The sequence below is a fragment of the Melanotaenia boesemani genome, chromosome 11 (genome assembly GCF_017639745.1).
Source record: "Melanotaenia boesemani isolate fMelBoe1 chromosome 11, fMelBoe1.pri, whole genome shotgun sequence".
NCBI classification, from domain to species: Eukaryota; Metazoa; Chordata; class Actinopteri; order Atheriniformes; family Melanotaeniidae; genus Melanotaenia; species Melanotaenia boesemani.
In genome coordinates, this window is record NC_055692.1 from 4,984,433 (window position 1) to 5,004,815 (window position 20,383).

A 20,383-nucleotide genomic window follows, 5' to 3' on the forward strand; every position below is an offset into this window, starting at 1 on the left:
TTCTCAGCTTTTCAAGTCCCTTGTTTTGACTCTAAAATCGTGCATTTTCCAACAAAAGCAAACATACATGTGTTTGGACTGTTGAAGAACTGTGGATAACAATGTCTTAAAGTGCCCAAATACACTGAAATAAACCACCATCCTTAATGGTAAATTAATATTATCCAGAAGAAACATCTACATACTGGCGCTACTGTCTTATTTCTGGAGTCTTGCTTTTATTTTTCTGCAAATATATGACATGCAGTATAAAAAATATAGTGATCTGTCATAGCTCAGCTATTATAATGCTATAAGACTAAAACACTGCAAAAGCATGACAAAAAACTGTCATATACTAGTATTTGTTATATCTTGTACCCTGGTCCCCAGTTAGCTCAGTCATCCAAGCCAGGCTGGGATGCTGTAAGGAACAATGTACTAGTCAGAGACCAAACACACAGCCGATTCTCAAGTTGCACATCAGAAATAAACAGTATGCAAAATAATGCAATTCTAACACCAACAAGCTGTTACAGGACAACGGTTGCAATTTGCCTGGACGCATAAAAAAAAAAAAAAATATATATATATATATATATATATATATATTTGGGGGGACGGTAATAAATCTGTCCATCGCCTTTTACTGTAAATGAATCTGTGATGGTCACACTTGTTATTGTTTTTATGTGTTTATCAATGAACCTCATCAATAACCCTCCTGCTGTAAGTCATTTAAAAACACAACAAATCTAGAGACCTTGAGTATCTAACCGAAATGCTCCCGGCTATGTTAGCTCACTCAGTTAGCTAACGACCAGCTGATTGCACTAGCAGCGCAACATCTGAACGACAACTTTCAAGCTACACGGTGACGTTCTTATGACTGAATGGCCTTTAATTAATTTTCAGCAAATAAATAAATTAGTTTGTGGTTTTACGGAAAGACTGGATGCGTAACGGGTTTCTGGACGTTATAGCTGTCATGCTAGCACAGGCTTAGACGTTGCTGTTGTTGAAAACAGACGTTAGCGCGAGCCGTGATGTACATTCCTGTCCAGGCTAACTTGCTTGCTAGGCAGCTAGCACGCAGTGCTAACTAGCCGCTCCAGAGATCCACAGTGTCTTTCATGTATCCGCCATCTACTCACCAGTGCGCGGTGTTTGCAGCGAAATACGTCGGTGGGAACGCTGAGGATATTCTCCAATGTGTAAATTAAGTCGATGCGGGACACTCCGTGTATATCCATATGTCTCAGGCAATGCGTTAATCCAAAAGTGGTCACTGCTTCCTCGCCTTCCTCCTGCCGGTAGCCATATTTTTCCTCAACATCAAAATCGTCCCAGCGCTGAGTTTCCTCCTAACAGCATCCTCGTCTCAGGACACATGTGCAACACAAACATGACATCTGTTGGATAAACGAAAAAGCACAAGAAACAGCAATAAATAAATAATTAAGAGCTGTTCAAACTAACCAGGGTTAGAGTATTTTATAGTCTCAGATTAACTATATATTTTTTTGTTTGTTTAAAAAAAATAAAAATGAGATTTCCACTAAATTTTAGCTCAAGCAATTAAAACTGATTAAAAAGTCATTTAAATGAATCTGTATTAAATATTGAAAGAAATTAAATGAAATAAATAAAAATTTAAAAATTAAAAGGCAATAAAATTAATTAAATAAAATATAATTTGATCCATTTTTATACAAATAAAAATTCCTGCTAATTTTAATCTAAAAGCCACTTGGAGAAGTTTTTGTAACACCTCTTAAAAATGTTCATGATCTATTTTCAGTTCAAATTAACAGAGATAAGAACTTTTAACTTTTTTATATATAAGTTATTTTAAAAAGTAAAATATTAATTAAGTCTCGTTTTAAGTTATTTGAGAAAAACCTACATTTCAATGCAGGAGATAATTTTCAGATTTAATCAGTATATAATCAAATAACTCTTCCACAAACATGCTGGCAAAAACATATTGTGTCTTTTAGATTTTCTAAACATTACATACAAGTATCTAATTAAAGTAAACAATTATTTTAATGTCTTTTTACTCCACCTTTAAGAAAAATACTTTGTTGTATTTTAATAATTTCCTAATTTTTTTTCATTAATTTATTTTTCTAATAAATATTTTTTTATATTTTTAAAAGTAAATTTTTTTTTAAGTCAAACCAGAGCAAAATGCATGCATTCAAAATAAAGTGTGCCTGATTTATATTATTTAAACATTTTTTTAATGTCACTAGAGAACAAAATCAATTAATTATTTAGAACAAATTTGAACATGTTTCCCCAAGCAGATAAAGATGGTAATTATGCTAAACTGTCATATTTTTTACTAGAAATATTGCATTATATATATTAAATACAGTGTAGATCTATTGTACATGAAAATATAAATAACTGATAACATAACAAAATTAAACAGAAGGAAAAATGTGCAACAGCTCATTTAAACTATGAAACTAGCCTTCACTTGTAATACAGCCAATATATTTGTTATATAAATGAGGTTGATGTTTAGGGACCAGCACAACTTTAACACACTACATTTAAATAATGCTTAAAGCTTTTTAGGTGTGCCTCAAAACTTTACATGTATAACCAACAGAACAGGTGCTGGTGCTTTCTTTCTGAGAGGATTCAGCAGTCTAGACCAGGGCTCTGCAACCTTTACAGTCCAGAGACATTTTCCCCTCAGCCCAGCTAAATAAAACTGGTTTAAAGATGCTAATTTTATGAGACAACTTTTGATAAATATCTAATATAGGAAATAAGTTTTCATTTTTGAAAAACCACATTTTTATTTCTATTTTATATAAACACTTACCTAGGGGGATGAGATATTTCCAACCTAAAGACAAGATAAATAGATTAAAAATATATTACAGGTATTTATAGAGTCATTATATTGTGAAAATTCAATGCAATTATTCTATGAAAAAAACTGTAAATAAGTTGAAAACCTGCATTTGTTATTATATCCATATTTAAAAACATTACTTAGTTCTTTAGCATTTTTAGCCTCGTATTAAGAGCCACTGTGGAAGCTCCAGAGAGCCACTTGCTGCTCCCGAGCCGCAGGTTGAACACCCCTGGTCTAGGTTAACCATCATCTTCACAGAATGCACGACCTTCATGTGTATTTTAAATATACTGATATGAAACATAAGGGACCATAATGCATTCGCTTAAAAGAAAGAAATCCATCATTTCAATAAAAAAAACCAAACAAACAAAAAAAATTTTCCTAAATTGATGACATAATTTTACTAAATAAATAAATAACCCTAGTTTTTTTTTAAATAGTATGATTAATTCAGAAAACCCTTTTACCCAAAAGATATATATATATATACACACACACACATATATATATATATATATATATATATATATATCAGATCATCTTGTAGCCTGAGGGTTCCTGGTTCGATCCTCGACCTGTCAAGAACACGCTGAGGTGTCCCTGAGCAAGACACCAAACCCCTAATTGCTCCTGATGGGTCGTGGTCGAGCGTCTTGCATGGCAGCTTCCGCCATCAGTGTGTGAATGTGTGTGTGAATGGGTGAATGTGATGTATGATGTAAAGCTTTGGGTATCATTCCAGGTACAGTAAAGCGCTATATAAATACAGACCATTTACCATCTGAGTCAAGAAAAAAAGTTTGTGAAATATCTGCAGCCTGCTGCATCCTAGCCACCTCCATAGACTGTAGTAAGGGGGCGCTGTGGTAGCAACAGCCTGTATTTCACTGAAAAACATTGTAATATTCAGTAAGAGGCACTAGAAGGCAGCAGATCTTATCTAACGAGGATCAAAGCTGCTGTGTGGGGCGACTGATGAACCACAACCACAGAAACCTCAGCTGGTTAGTGTTACACTTTGATGTCATACTTCAGTTGTCCTGCTTTTTTCCAAACATAAATAGTTACTTGAGCTTTAAAGTTCTGGAAAATGCCTCCAGAAGACATTTTTTGTGAGAACTGCCATCATATAAACACTACTGAGCTGAAGAGAATAGAAATGATGAAATAAACATGATTGTTGTGCTCCAGTTTCCTGCCCACCCCCTCTGAAACACCGACTTCTGTCAGTTGAATCTTTTGTAATAACGTGTACACGGAAACCCTGAATCACGAGCAGATTCTTTTGTGAAGTTTTAGGGCTTGGCATTGGAAAATTCCCCATGTGTGGAAAATTATTACTCAATGAAGTGATGCCAGTTCACACCAGACCTGATAATCTACTTTGTCTGGGCAGCTGAAGGGGAATTAAAATTCATTTTTAAAAAAATTTGGATTTTTCTTACTTTTGACACCATAATTTCAAAAGTCATCATTAAGTTTTAATATGCATTTAGATCCTGGGGGAGATCCAGAAATACAACTTCCAAACCAAACTCCAACTAGCAGCCCAGTCTCACCAGAAAATACGTTTTTTGTGGGTTTTTTCATATAATCCCAATCATAACCAGGATTTTTTTATTCCTACATTAAAAATGTAATAACTCGGTTAACTGGTTCAGATGGTGCCTAAACCTGGACTTCTGGAAGTATAATGCCACCATCCACTCCTTCCCATTTCCCTGTAAATGTATATTTTACAATATCACATCTATAACATCCCAACATAGTGCAAAATGGAGTAACTTACAGATTGGAACAGTAAAGCCTTAAACAATGTTTGAGCTCAAAAACTGTATTAATTATATAACTTTTAAACCTCTGTTGTGAAACATCTTGGTCTGACACTGAGGTGCATTTGGAGGTAGCATCAGAAAAGGTCCTGCATTGTAATGAGTTATCACGGAGGACCCGGAAATTCAGCCGCACACACACACACACACACACAATGATGGAGATTAAAACAAGGGATGGTTTATTGAAACCGGGGGAATGCAGGGAAAAATCCAGATGCAGTCCTACAGAGACTGGAGGCAGGTTCCTGAGCTGCAGTGGAACAAAAACTCCTGAAACAATCCCGGGATCTGCAATCCAAAAATGTAGTAATCAGGCAGGCAAGGGTCATTCACGAAGAGGCGGAGATTAGATTGCTTATCAGGGTCGGCAGGGCTCGGTGGTCTTTCCAAAACAGGGTCGATGTCCAGACAGGCAATGGGCAAGAAAATTTCCAATGTGGATGTAGACACAAGGGAATCCTAGCAGCAAAACAGGGTCATTCACAGGAATCTAGAGACAGGGGAAAACACTGGATATCCACAAGGAGAACAATGCTGACCATCTGGCAGGGAAGCAAAGACAAGAGAGGGTGTAAGTAGGAGAGCGGACAGGTGGGAATGATGTGTAATCAAGGAGGCCCAGGTGGAGCAGATGAGCTTGATGAGGAAACTGAGGATGCTGCAGCAGTGACCATGCTTGTGGAAGCAAACAAAGAAATAATTCGATCAGACTTTCATTAGCTTTATCCATTGGGTGTTATTTTAAAAATGACAGTTACCCTTCAAATTGAGGGAGAAAATCCAGAAATACATAATCCCAAACTGACCAATCACAAGGGACTACTTCCACGTAACCATCTGCATAGCAGAGGTGCACGTCTGGTCTGGAAGAGGTGCGCGTCGAGTCTACGCGGCATCTACAGCAGTAACGCCGTAACCGACCTTGTGTGCATGGTTACCTTTTCCTCATGTTAGGCCTACGATGGATTTATGATCTGTCCAGGGGGATTTATTTCCTCTAACCCAGAGGTAGGTGGGTACGGTCCCAGAGAGTCGCTGTCCTGCAGGTTTTAGATGTTTCCCTGCTCTAAAACACCTGATTCAAATTAAATGGATCTAACAGATCATCAAGTTCTGCACAGTCACTCTTTCATCTGAATTAGGTCTGTTGAAAACGGTAAACATCTAAAACCATGTGGGATTACGGCTCTCAAGGTCCCAACGGCAGCATTTTAACTTGCATTTTTTTTCTTTTACTTACTTTAACTTATTTAAATCTTTGGGAGAAAAGAAATCCCATGCACGTTTCAGTGACCATCTCTAACTTGTATCAGCAAGCATTCAGGAAAACATTCCCAAGACAGACTAATTGCTGCATGGTGTAAATTTCTCACCATCTAGATAATTGTGCAAATAAAAAACAAGAACAACAATGCTCCAGTAAATGAGAGCAGACGTCTCGCAGACGTCTCACTTCAAAACCCTCGAAAACAAGCCCGAACATGAAGCTAACAATAAATGTGTGATGCTGAGAAACGATACCTAAAAACGAAACTCTAGATTCTGAATGGCTCTTTATGCAGAGTAACTGTACTTAATTATCCATCACAGCCCAGCAAACTGAAAAGAAAATCACAGTGTATTAGTTTAATTGCAGAGTTGTTGATAAAGGGTCTGTTTGAAGCAGACAACAGTCAAGTTCACTTCCTCTACAGCAGTGAGTCAGTGACTTTAAAACACGTCAGAAACAGTTCATGACATTTCCAGAGAAAAGAGTCTCATATGTAAGGGGTTTCATTTCAACAAATATATTCAGCAATAGAGAAGAAGAACAGTTGTAACTGCAAATGCAAATAAAGCTGGATTCTCGTATGGCCTCTCACCAGATGTCACATACAGCGACAGTTTGACGCTTGCATAACAAAACATTTGCTTTCGCTGCCCAGAAGACTTGTTTCTTCATCCCAAACTGTTTCTTATTTCTTCCAAATAATCTGATAGAGAAATCTACATTCCAGCTAAATAAAAAAGACATCTGACATGAACTTTAACTGTGAGCAGTTGTCATCTCTTTAAAGACACTGCATGAGTTGTTGACAGCTAACACTTGGAACAGTCGGACTTGTTGAAAACACATTTAATCTTTCGCAAAATAGCATATGTTTGATTAAAAAAAAGAATTCCACTCTTAACATCTAGTGTTACTCGCTGACAGATGGAAGAAATACCATTTAGTTCCAATAAAAACTTTAAACAAAGCTACTTTGTGTACTGTTCAAGTCCATGAGTGCACCTGACATATGACCTTACAGCAATGGCATCCCATAATAGTTTCCATGGGAAATAGAAGGAAAAAGTGTAAAAGTGTTCTCGATTACAGTCTGCAGCATTGTACTTTTTTTGTTGTTGGTAATGTCGCTCAGCTGCTGCAAACACAGCAAACTGCACACTGAAAAGCTTTGCAACTAAAAATCTCTCCCATGCTCTGAGCTCTGCAGCTGCACAGCCTAAAACTCTGAACTGAGTTCTTGTGAAGTTACTAGGTTTCTATTACAATGGCCTCTGGGCTTTGTTGCTGCCTCCACACTCCACGAATGAATGCTCGCCTCTTTACCTCTATTTCAGAGTAAATTTTAACCTATGACGTTGGTTTTGCTTTCCTGAAAACCACGTGAATCTTTGGTTTTCCTGTTCTTCATCTTGGTGGGAACTGCACTCATGGATGGTTGAATCTATTCAGTTAAAAAAAAAAAACTTATTTGTCCCCAAGAGGCATACAGAGTAGTTTTCAGTTTTCACAGTACATGGTAAGTAATATAAACAAGACAAGAAGCGGGTCAGAAAACACAAGCTGTGCAACTGACAGTGCCAGAAGAGGAGGTGGCTGTCCTCCGGGCATTCACAGCAGTGAATGAATGCATGGATCAAGCCTCAATAACAAAGTTCATGCACACTTTCTTTGTATTTTGACATGTTGGTATCTTTTGTTTCATACCTTTAAGCACTGCTCATTTTTCATTTAACAACCACTCCAAATCACTGTAGCTTTTATGTAAAGAATGCACACAGGATTATCATGAAACAACACAGCTCTATGCACCATTTCACCCTTTTTCACTAGTTGGGTCAACGTTTGCAGCAACGCCTGTCTTTGTGAAACACACTTAATATAAACACTCTGCTCAATATGTGCAGCTGCATCTATAGGAAAGTTGTGAAATCAATTAAAATGAATAAAAGCTTCAATCTGTCAGTTATACACTCACCAACATTTTATTAGGAGTACATTAACACAAATCTATAATCAGCCAATCACATGGCAGCAACTCAATACATGTAGTCATGTAGACGTGGTGAAGACGACTTGCTGAAGTTCAAATTGAGCATCAGAATGAGGGAGAAAGGAGATTTAACTGGCTTTGAATGTGGCATGAATGTTGGTCTGACTATTTCAGAAACTGCTGATCTACTGGGATACTGGGCAGACTGGTTGGGGATGATAGAAAAGCAACAAGAAGTCAAATAAGCACTGGTTCCAACCGAGGTATAGCTGTGCACTGTATACATTTGCATTTGAATTTTTTATTCCTGTTATGACTTGTTATTCAAGTTATGACATGAGGGATGTTTTTATAAATACATATGTATAAACGCACCATACTCTCTTGTTTGTGTTTGTGTTTGTTGATCTCGTATTCTGAAAATGATAGTCCAGCCTAATCCATCCATCCATCCATACATCCATCCATCCATCCATCCATCCATCCATCCATCCATCCATTCATCCATCCATCCATCCATCCATCCATCCATCCATCCATCCATCCATACATCCATCCATCCATCCATCCATACATCCATACCGCTTCGTCCAATGAAGGGTCGCGGGGCCTTTAGCAGATGAGAGGCAGGGTAAACCCTGGACAGGTCACCAGTTTCAGTTCACATCTACAGTAGAGAAACAAAGTTTGTGGGTTAAACATGATTTTTTTTTTATTGATTCTTTAACATGAAACAAGTTTAAGCTTCAGTATCTCAGTTAAAAGATTAATTATTCACAAATCCCTTAGTATGTGGATTTACATGAGTCACTGCTGGTGTTGAAGGAAGCTAATATATTAATTAACAATTAAGGACTTCCTGGAAAAAAACCACAAGGTAAAGCTTGAGAAATGAGTGTGAGAAATGAGAAAGCTGAAAAAAACTGGCTTGTAAAGCTTTTGTTGAAACAGAAGCACTTGATCTAAACTGAACACATTTTCATGTCTGCTTCAAGCCTGAGAGCGTCATTTGACCCAGTTTGCTGCTGCTCTAAGATAACCAGCTTCACATCGATGCGCCCCATTTACAATGAATCTACACCGCTTCGTGTAGCTTCACGTAGCACGTGATCTTCGGCTGCAGGAGAGGCCACAAATTACCCATGACAGCTTAAGATACCAGAGCCACAAATGTTTTCATTAGCATCTAAATCTGCCGTAAAGATCCATCCATCTTTCCAGTTACTATGCTGTCTTTTATCATTTTCCAAACACAGAGATGGATTTAACTCTAATGCAGGATGTTTGGACTGTGGGAGGAAACCAGAAAAAAGACCACAACAGGAAAGAGGAGAACATGCAAAGTTCATTCAGAAAAGCTGAGCAGCAAGTTCAAATAAGGAACTTTACTGCTATGACGTAAAAACGCTAACCGCTGCACCGCAATGCCAGTTTTATTTCCCTAAATATTTATGCCCTGGTTCTGCCACACAGACAGCAGAAATCTCAGCATTTCATTCTAACATGAAACTATTTGGTTGTTGAAACTAACCTCATGACAGTATTTAGACTAGTAAACCACAGGTGGTTTGAAAGGGGGTATTTTATTGTTCACTCTTTCACCACTCAGAATTTATCTTTTTTTTTAAATAAACTTCTTGATTGTGCAAAAAAAAAAAAAAAAAGAAACTGTAAAGCTTTCCATTTCTCTGCAATAGATGTCTCAGTTGTTTGCAGCTCACTGGGCAGCAAGATGACCCATAAAATCTCATAGCTGATGTGGAAGACGTCATACTATGCAGCTCATGGGTGTTAATGAATTGATTTTAAGGTAACTTTAATGTATTGGTGATAAACTGAACTTCCAGTGGAAAAAAGTTTCTCATATCCTGTCTTTCACAGTCTTCACATGGTTTCATCATTCTTGGCAAACTGCCTGCTTGTTGCGGTAAAGATTTATCTCTTGTTGCTCAACAACTGCCACTAATCCCTGATTGTAATCTCTGTGCATGCATGCATGCACATGCATAAACACTCAAACAAACAAACATCTTTCACACAAACTGAAGCGCTGCCTGTTTATACATCCCCAAAAAAATCCCCCAGACCACACTGTCACCACTTTGAGTTCAAAGGATAGGATGAGGGTGAACCATCGATAAAGACAAGATAAAGATTTAAAAATGGCTTTGTTTCCTTGTATTCATGCAGCATCATCTCACCAACCATCTACACATGATCACATGGTGATAATTTCTGTCACAAAACCACCAGATGTTGATAACTGAAGGTAAAACACAAAGGTCTCATTTGTGCCCCCTTTCTCCTGGTCAGTACTCCTGCCTGAATCCCCTTCAAAACTTTTCTAGACCCGCCCCTGCATAACTGAAGTATAAATCCTTTCCACCAGCTGTCAGCTACTCAGTTAGAGAAGTTCCTGCCAAAAACAATACTATGGTGTAAATACATGCTGGTATGAACCATGAACCACAAGTTCCTCCTTCTCACCTGAACGATAAATACACGCTACAAGAGAAAAGCCAATCAGCTGACCACCATCAAAACATTGTGATTCACAAACAGGAGGTGGAGAGGAGGAGAAGACAGAGAAAGCCAGAGAGCTGCTAGACCAGCCATGTTTGTGCACAATGCAGGAAAAGGAAGAAAAAAAGTGCGGGTGTGGAACCCTCTCAATGTGAAAAGTGTGGGTGTTAAAACACCATCATCCACCACGGAGGTGACGGCCATGTGTTGTTCCATCAATGTTATTTTATTCTCAAATCCATCCATTGAGTCAGCAGGTCTTATCTCTTACCTCTAGACACCTCCATGTCCCGCCGACATAACAGAGAAATGACGGATGTATTGGGCTTGTAAGCTGTGCATGAGTTAAAAATATTAACGCACTTAATTACATAAATTAGTTACCTCAGTTAATGCGTTATTTTTTTTTCACAGCCACAGTATATATATATATGAATATACTCTTTCTTTAAAACCACCAAAACTCTGGTTTAGAGGAAAAAAATTCCTCTGGACAGATTGTAAATCCATCATGAGGGATAGGTTACCATATACACACACACATACAGTCAGTTTAGACCAGGGATCACCAACCCCAGACCTCTTGGGCCAGTGTCCTGCAGGTTTTAGATGTTTGCCTGCTGAAATACCTGATTCAAATTAAATGGTTCTCCAAACGTTCATTGTGAAGCTCTGCACCAGCTAGAAAGGCTCCAGCTGAGTTTTGAATCAGGAACATCATGCAAAAGTTTGCACATGGAGTAATTATGAAACCGAACACTTCTGCACAAAGTAGAGCTTTAGCTGTAATGAGCCAATGTTTGAAGCGCAGTTACATAACAACGTTATAGCACAATGCCCCCAGCAGGAAAACAAAGTCGTGAAGTTGCAGGTTCCCGGCCTCAGGATGCTGCCGGTTAACGACAGCTGCAGAAATTTTCACAATGAATGTCATTAAACCGAGTAAGAAGCTCTGAAAGTTTTGTGGTGTTGCTTTAATAAAAGCAACTTGTGAGATTTTACACTGTGTAAACACAGTGGTGTTGAGAAGTTTGTAAAGAAATTTAAACAAAAACATGACCTAAAATATTTCCATATTTTCTAAAAGTGCAGATAAAAGGCTCCCAGCTGCAAAATGGCAAGATGGTGAATGTCTGCATAGGCATCAGTAGCTTCTGTAATGCATCATAGAGCAGAAAAATATACAAAAACTTATTCAGTCCTGTCTGGCCTCAGGGGTGGATAAAAAAAAAACATTCCTGGAGATGGTTGGCGATAATTTGAGAAGAAAAGTTGTTAATCTGATTTGGCACATGTGAATCTGGTGCCAAACCTCTCCCACTTCCAGTCAGTGAGTGTGGTTCAGACTTTCACTTTCTGTTGAACACCTGTATAAATGCACCTGCAGCTCGCTCTTTGGATCACAACAGCACCTTCACTCTCCTGAAGAGACTCGCTGAAGCAGATAAGCTGAGACCAGACCTACGAAGAAACAGAGACATGGCCTCTCGAGTTGCAGCTCTGATCTTGCTGGGTGTCATCTGCCTGGGGCTTGCAGCAGGTAAGAAGACTCATATGTGCAGCTTTGAGAGTGTGCAGGTTGCATGGGAACTTCCAGCTTAAATCCTGCATTAAATGACATTTCATCTGTTTCTTTGTGTTCCTGCAGCTGAGATGCCGGTGGACTGCTGTCTGAGGGTTAGTGACAAACGTTTGCGTGCTACCAACCTTGTGAGCTACATTATTCAGGAGGAAGGGAAGGGCTGCGCCATCAGTGCTACTGTGTAAGCATCAATCCAAACAATGTTCATATGTCCTATTTTACAGATTCTTTGTCAGATGTGTAATCCCACTTCTCAATCTTCTTCTTAGGTTCTTAACAAAGACGGGCAAAACACTGTGTGTGGTCCCTGCCAAAGACTATCCATGGGTGCAACGCACCATTGCTATTTTGAACGCCAAAGCAAAAGCACAGTAAACAAGGTAAATTATTAAAATAACTGTATCTTACAGTCGGACACAAATGACCTTGAGTTGCATTTAGCAAGTGAGATAATCACTCACTGCTTTGTTTTTATTTTTCAGCTGTTTAGAGAAGATGGGGAGAAGGCGGCTGAAGTCTGAACATTTCAGATTAAACCTGTGACCAATCATCATATTTATAATGATTTTCTGTTTGCTCTGACCTGAAAGTGGCTTCAGAAGTTCTGTTTCTTTTCATTTATGGTGTTTGTTGGGGAATTTTGGTTGAAAGGAAAAAAATAAAGCTCAGTGACATCAGCTGTAGAAAGCTTGTTTGATCCTCCTGTTTGAGTGAAATGTATCTGCGAAGGCTGAAACTGACTGTTTTAGTTTCATCAAAGTACTGTATGCTGCTTAGGAAAAGAAAATTGTTGCTGTTTTCTTGCCAAGAAATTGTGATGAGATTGTTTAAAAGCTAATGTTGAGTCAAAAATAAAATTATATATGATTTTGTAAATCCTGGTTGCCTATTTTCTTTTCAGTATGAAACAAATATATTTTATTTTATCATATTAAGTTTTTTCTGATGTTTCTTCATCATCAGAAACACTTGACAATGTTAAGATGTGCACATTTAACTGGCATTAGACACAATTCAAGCAAATATTTGAATGAAACAAGAAACTTTGAGCTCCAAAGGCCAGTGTAGTGGAGGAGGGATCAATCAGTAGAGTAAGAAATGTGTAAAAACACATTTTTACCTAAATATGAACATAAATATAGCAAGCAAAAAAGGATATTTAATAGTGATGCTTGAATAATAAAGGTAGCATGAAGGAGGGAAGAAAGTATGCATATAAATGTAGGAGAAGGCAAAGGTCTCTCATTGTCTGCACCAAAATGTTGCACACCTTCTATAAGTCCATTATGGAAAGTGCATTTTGCTTTGCAACCATTTGTTGGTGCAGCAGCATGAACATAATAGACAATTCTTCACACCATTTGCACAATGAAGAAATGACAGTGTGTTCAGCCAAAAGCTTCTTCAAGAAGCTGCAAGACAAAAAGGTACAGGAGGTCGTTTCTGCTGTAGCCATCTTAAGTAGTTTTTAGTTAGGTTATTTACTGGTAATGCTAAATTCACTGGACTTCCTGGATTTTTTTCTTTGAAGATCTTTGCTTTAACTTTTCTTTTGCGTGAGCGATACTTCTGTTTAGTGCTGTTTTAGCAGGACTTATCAAACATCTTGAAAATAATGCTACGTCTTTGGATTCCAGTAAAGAGTCAGCTGCAGGAATTACATGAAAAATTCTGCTATAGATTTACAATGACCTCATTTTTTCCATGAAATGGTAAAATGTCTCCGTTTCAACCACTGGTATGTTCTACTGGGAATAAAATATGGGTTGATTAAACCATTAGATTCTGTTTTTATTCACATTTTACACAGTGTCTTAACTTTTGGGGAATTTGCTTTGTATAAAAAATGTCTGTACAACACAAGGCCTCTGTTGGAGTGTTATGAGATGAGCAAGTTCTAACTTTACTGGAAATATTGATTTATCTCAGCATTCAACAGGAAGTCTCTTTGACTCTGCTTGTCCTCCTCATGACAAAAGTCAAAGAATTATGGTTTAAGTATTCCACCACCTGTGGAGTTTCTCACAGTGTTTACTGGTCTGTCCACCCCCTCGACCACCCACACATCACAAAAGACAAACCTCCTGAGCATTTATTTACAACAGCTTTTACACTAAATGGATCAACAGATTTGTTTTTAGAGCCAAAACTGACCTCAGTTTCACTTTCACAGAGGTCATATCCCAAAACATCCAAATCCCAAAAATTTGTGTACTGGGAATGGTGAATACAGTCAGACTGTATTTGCTTGCCATCAGTTAAGACAGATGAAACATAAACAGGCAGAGGAAACATAAAATCCACCCTCACGGATTCCATAGGAATTATGAGGGTTAATAAAAGCCAGATTCAGCAAATAAATTCGCTTCATCAATTGATCGTTAGCAAATAGAAGCACCTCTTTAAAAGCATTTTTGTAGTTTTCTGGTCTGCAGCATTCACATGTGTGAACACAGTGCCGAGGTGGAAAGACATCAACAATGATCTCAGACAAGCAAGTACTAAGGTAATTTCCCATCTATCTAGAGTCCATCTGACAAGATTATTTGCAGGAAATGACAATCATGACTGTTGTCAGTCTTCCTAGGAATAAATTTCCCAGCTGGTCCAGCCCAACAAAAGATTATGCTATGCTCAGAGAAACTGCAAAACCTCCCAAAAACTACGTCTCAAACTCTCCAGGCTTCAGTTAGCATGTAAACGTTAAAGTTCACAAGCGTACAATTAGAACAACTCTGGCTTGTTCTCTCAAGAAAAGAACATGATCTAGGTTTGCAAAGTTGTTCCTGAACAGAACACCAAACATCTAGAAGGATGAGATGCAGAGTTTATCATATACAGTATATAAGTATAATGGCTTGTACCAGCTGTCAAGCACGGTGGTGGAAAGCTGATGATATGGGCTTGTTTCAGACCTCAGCATGATTGAAATGCTCTGGGGGGACCAAAGGGACTGGCCATTGGGAGGACTGGGACACCACATGGTGTCAAAACACGGAAGAGAACATAATACTTCTTAAAATCAATCTGTCTCTACAACTTGTAGCCAATCAACTCTGGTCCCCAATCACTTATTGTGTTTCTTTAGCTTAGAACCAGAAAGGAACCTCATTCTCATCCTGCTGTATTCTCTCAGTCATTCGTTGACCTACGGGGTCGTTTGTGGCGTCTGCGAGGTCGTTGCTGTGGAGAGATTGCCCTGGTCGGGGTGATTGGTGGGGCCCTGCACTGCAGCCCTGGCTGTGGTATGGGCCCTGGCCTGCCCTGATCTGGGCGCTTTCCTGTGGTGACGCCCTCCGTGGTCCTTGGTGAGGCAACTCCTGGTGTGAACGGATCCCCAAGATATTGTTTCCTCACCTCAGCATCAAGCCAGATGTTTATCTTAAGATGTTTGTCTCCTTTTATGTTTTTATATTGATTCCGGATAAAGAGACAGAAAATAAAAATCAGAGCTTATGCTTGTGCAGAGAGAGGTGGGGGTTGTATATATGCGTTCTGAGAGTGTGAAAAAGCACACACATCATCATGTTCTTGAACTTTATACTTGAGTGTGTAAAGGTTTGTGTTTATATATATATATATATATATATATATATATATATATATATATATATTCAAAAACAGTTTTTATAATGTAAAGCACTTTTCTATGCTATTGTATTAAAAGTGCTTTATAAAGTTTGATTTCATGATCTTATCCTTTCTTACCCTCACACAAAGCACACAAAGGTGTGTCGTTCCCTCCACCACACCAGACCATTATTATTTTATAATGGAGTATTTATCTGTTGTGCAGCCGTAATCAGTGTGGGGAAAACCATGGAGTGGTATTTACCAAAGAAGACGCAAACACATCAAAGAAAAATTAGGTGGACGCTGGCGGGAGCGTACGGTACCTTCTGCTAGATTTTTGAAAAATTCCCAGAACACAAAATAAAACAAAAGTCTAGATCAGGAATAACATTCACAGAAAAACATGATCATTAAAGATTTGTTTCAGCATATACAGTAAATGTTAGAGAATTCATTTTACACTAGCAACAGGTCAAAAAATCCACATATGAGGTGAAAGAGGTTATTTATGGCCATATAATCCAAAGGAAATGTAGCTAAACAGTAACGCTGCAGGGTCCTGAGAGGGTTTTACAAGCTAAAAGTTTGGTTTCCTCATTTTATTATTCTTCACTGCAATATTCTCAGTTTTTATAATGAAATTTTATTCAAAAGCATGACCTTTGCACCTCCCCTGACATTAACAAAGGTGGCTGTGTGCACAGCCGTTTCTGTCAGCATACCACTTAAACACAATCTTAGAGGGCATCTCAGGGATGGGAAAACATGTTCTTTCCTGCCAGTCTGGGATACAGATATAAAGTTCCTGTAACACTTCACTGAATCCATCCAGTTTGTAAGGACTCCGGATCCCTGCCAGGCTTTTTTCCTGCAGCAAACCATCAGGTCAGACAACTCTTTAAATTTTACTGTAATTGCTTTAGCAGGGAAAGTCCCAGATAATACAGGAACAGATAAGGCACACATCCAATTTGTGACTTCCAAGAAAATGAAAGTAGTTATGCAAGGGCTCTATTGGCTCAAATGTGTGGGGCTAAAAGTAATAATTAATCTAGATTTGCACGCATTTGCACAAAGGTTAATCTGGGAGGAAAAAATAAATAAATTTCAATGCAATCTGTTTAATGGCAGTAACTGAAAACACAGATTCCAGCTGACTTCCTCAAATGGGGAAATGGAGGAAGAGAAAGTTATACTTTACAGACAAAGGAATCACTTTCCCAGGAACCACTGCTCTTCCAGAGAGATGCCTCTTCATTTATAAAAACAAGAAAACAGACCAGGAAGTATGTCAGAGCAGTCATAATGCAAGTTTCTGATTTATTTCTAGTTAAACGGGTTTTTAGTGACAAAGTGGAACAGACCTGGAGGTACAGATTTTCTTATCTTTCTCATCTTTGCAAAACATTTTAAAAGTGACAGATCAACCGAAGGGTTTTCACATTTTAGTAAATGCCCTGGAGCATTCACTAAAATGTACACGTTAAAGAAGATGTGTTTCATTATCATACTGAGGGGGTATGCTAAACTCAGCTAAGTCATATATTTTTCTTTGCAAATATATTTCATCACACTGAGCAGTCTTCTATAAAGGACTCTCCTGGATTTTAGCCAGACGGATCTGGATTAAGTCAACTCTTAGACTCAGACTGCCTCCCAGTACCTTTGTAAACAGAAGCAGGACCTCAACTCTCTGCACGGAGCCTATTTTTAGGCCTCTTCTTGAAAATGACATGCTCATAATGAAATGAGTAAATCACAGGGTCTAGCTGAATACTTTTGGCATCATAGAAAAGAGATTTGTTGAGATGTGTAATTAACAGTATACATGGTAAATAAATACAATAATTACTTAAATGAAATGAAAACGAGATACTGCATAAATAAAAAAAAAAAAAAAAAAAATCAGGTTTGCCTAAAGAATAAAAGCAGCACTGGATGAATATGAATTTTCCTTTGGAACAAGGCAGCCTTAGCTCTAAACCTCCAGCGGATTATTGTATAATATGTGAACAAAATATCTGTAAAGGTCAACTCTGATAGAGTCTAGCAGAACAAAATGTAGAGAGATTTTAGTACAGACAGTTCCGGAGAGGTCTCCAAAATGGTCATATTGCCACAGTTAGGCATTTCATTTACATCCATCTTGCATCCTGTCTCTTCTCTAAACTTTTCCAACCAGTAAAGGTCAGTCTAATGTTGACTCTTGTCTTATCTCTTGCTAAGTCACTTCTCTTTTTTTTCCCTCTGTTGATATCCAGTTGCTGGCATGTGATGTGGTGCCATAAAATAAAACGCAGCTGTAACGTGATCCATCCATCCATCCATCCATCCATCCATCCATCCATCCATCCATCCATCCATCCATCCATCCATCCATCCATCTTCTGCCGCTTATCTGGAGTCGGGTCGTGGGGGCAGCTGCCTAAGCAGGGAAACTCAGACTGCCCTCTCCCCGGCCACATTCACCAGCTCATCCGGAGGGAACCCGAGGCGTTCCCAGGCCAGCCGAGAGATGTAGTCTGTCCAGCGTGTCCTGGGTCTTCCCTGGAGCTGCTTTCCAGTAGGACGTGCCCAAAACACCTCACCAGGGAGGCATCCAGGAGGCATCCTGACCAGATGCCCAAGCCACCTCATCTGGCTCCTCTCGATGTGGAGGAGCAGCGGCTCTACTCTGAACCCCTCCCGGATCACCGAGCTTCTCACCCTATCTCTAAGGGAGAGCCTTGCCACCCTGCGGAGAAAACTCATTTTCTGTAATGTGATGCTCTGGAAAAACAGAAAAGGTGTGAAGTGCAATCTGTCAGCCTCAGGATGCTGCAGGAATTGCATGAACGTCAGTCCACCGTCAAAAGAAGTCAGAATAGTTTTAAGGTCGGAAAGTTATATGGTATTACTTTAACATAAGAAAAGTGTGGCAGGAGATGATAAGGTGATGAGTAATCTGTAAAACCTTTTGATTTAGAGGCCTAGATCAATAGCAGATTACCATTCTTTTCATTTTCCTTCAGTTCTCTCTCTCATGTAACCGATGGCCATGGTTACATGATGTTTTTTAATTCAGAATTAATTATTCAGAATTAAATAATCTGGAATTAAAATATTCTCCTTCAAGTTTACATGCAAATGGTAATTCTGAATTAAGGTTTACATGGAAAACATGTTTAATCCCCTTTATTAAGCTCTGCTTAAGATCTTGGGAAAGGTTGTGATAGGATGTATTTATGTCTACCAGAAGAAAACAAACTTTACTTCCTTCTTTACGGCTAACCTGAAAGACCACGTAATGAAAACCACTTTCACTTTGATTTTAATTATAGTTTTTAAGCAGCAACTCGATACTAGCATACCACATTACTTTTATCAGCTGAGGAGGAGAAGGGAGATAGAATATCGTATGTGCATCATCGCAAGAGGACAAAAGAGCGAGCATGCATAGAACGACCCGAATTAATTTAAAGTGGAATTAACATATACATGATTGAGGAATTATTTAATTTGGATTAAAAATCCACAAACTTTGGATTTAAGTTTAATTTGAAACAGCCGTTTTCATTTGGAACTGGGTGTTTACATGGTCATTTTTAATATTTTTAAAGAGGATCCAAGTTAAAAGGGAATTAAAACTCATGTAATGTATGTAAATGAGAACAAAACACCCCATGTGAACCTTATAGTTTGCCACCAATGGAAGCATCTCCTTTTTGAACAAAGGGAGTAAAAAAAGGAAAAAAAGATTTTCAATGACAGAGACCTCAAAATTAAGAGAGTTCTTTTCATGCTATAATTCCTTATTTGAAAACCACATTTGATCAAAAACCTTGTGGGAAGAAGAAACAAGGAAGGAAAACTAGATCTAAAATTCCCAGTAGGAAGTTGTGTAAGAGTAGAAGTTATCCCAGATTATTTTCCTCCCACAGCTCTTCAAGCCACAGCTGTATATGTTGGTGTTGCTGCAATAACCCTCATCTGACATCATGTTCTTTGAACAATACATTTCATTTCAGACAGTGATGCAGTAATGTGGGACCACGATTGTAAATGGAGTAAATCACAAGCTTGATCACAGTACATCAATTCAGTGGAAAGTTACTCCATATTTATGAACATCACAAATTGTCTTGCTTTAAAACTTGTCCTGTCCAGTATCATGACAACAGCAGGAGCAGGAGGAGAAGAAAAAGGAGACAAAGATTCAATAGATAGAAAGCAACACCAACAGCTGTGCAATCAAACCCAAACAGAAAAACCAAACAACCAGCTGTTACACCTGTAAAGAAACTTCCAACGACCTCTATAAGAAAAAAAAAAACAAAAAAACAGATTAACATCAAGAGCAAGAGAACAAACTAAGAAAACATTAACACAAAACATATGCAAAAACTGGCCAAATTGTTACTTATGGCACATTGCAGATATCAACAAAGTTTTCTAATTGTCTTTAAAGTGTTTTTTCTCTTTTTTGAGTCAAATTTTCATAAATTTTATCTCAATAAAAACACCTAAATGTGCACACAGAGAAGCAGAAACAATGCAGGATTTTTCACAACGAGTAAAAACTGCTTTCATCCATCAGCACAAAAAGAAGCTCTAGGCTTCTAAGATTTTCTGTGTATTCATGTGCTTGGCAGATGTAGAGCACGACCGAAGCAGCAGATATTTCAAAGATTCAAACTTGACCACTTCTTCTTTCTCTGGAAGTACAAGGGCTTGCAAAAGTCCCATGACTGAAAACAGCCATTTTTCTAGG

At 38.3% G+C, this 20,383-nt stretch overlaps 2 protein-coding genes across 5 annotated transcripts in view; one reads left to right on the forward strand and one right to left on the reverse strand.

The window, feature by feature from the left end:
* Window positions 1-1,335, reverse strand: part of wdfy3 (WD repeat and FYVE domain containing 3) — a 115,239-nt gene extending 113,904 nt beyond the window's left edge. For all 4 annotated transcript variants that reach the window (XM_041999994.1, XM_041999992.1, XM_041999993.1 and 1 more), the window contains exon 1: window positions 1,134-1,335. The gene's annotated coding sequence lies outside the window, so the exon portion shown is untranslated. The remainder of the gene's footprint in view (window positions 1-1,133) is intronic.
* A 10,539-nt stretch (window positions 1,336-11,874) lies between these two features.
* On the forward strand, window positions 11,875-12,936 carry ccl19a.2 (chemokine (C-C motif) ligand 19a, tandem duplicate 2). Its single transcript, XM_041999997.1, has 4 exons — window positions 11,875-12,018; window positions 12,127-12,241; window positions 12,330-12,440; window positions 12,543-12,936. The coding sequence occupies exons 1-3, from the start codon at window positions 11,958-11,960 to the stop codon at window positions 12,433-12,435; spliced, it is 282 nt and encodes a 93-aa protein (XP_041855931.1). The 5' UTR covers window positions 11,875-11,957; the 3' UTR covers window positions 12,436-12,440; window positions 12,543-12,936.
* The last annotated feature ends 7,447 nt before the right edge of the window (window positions 12,937-20,383 follow it).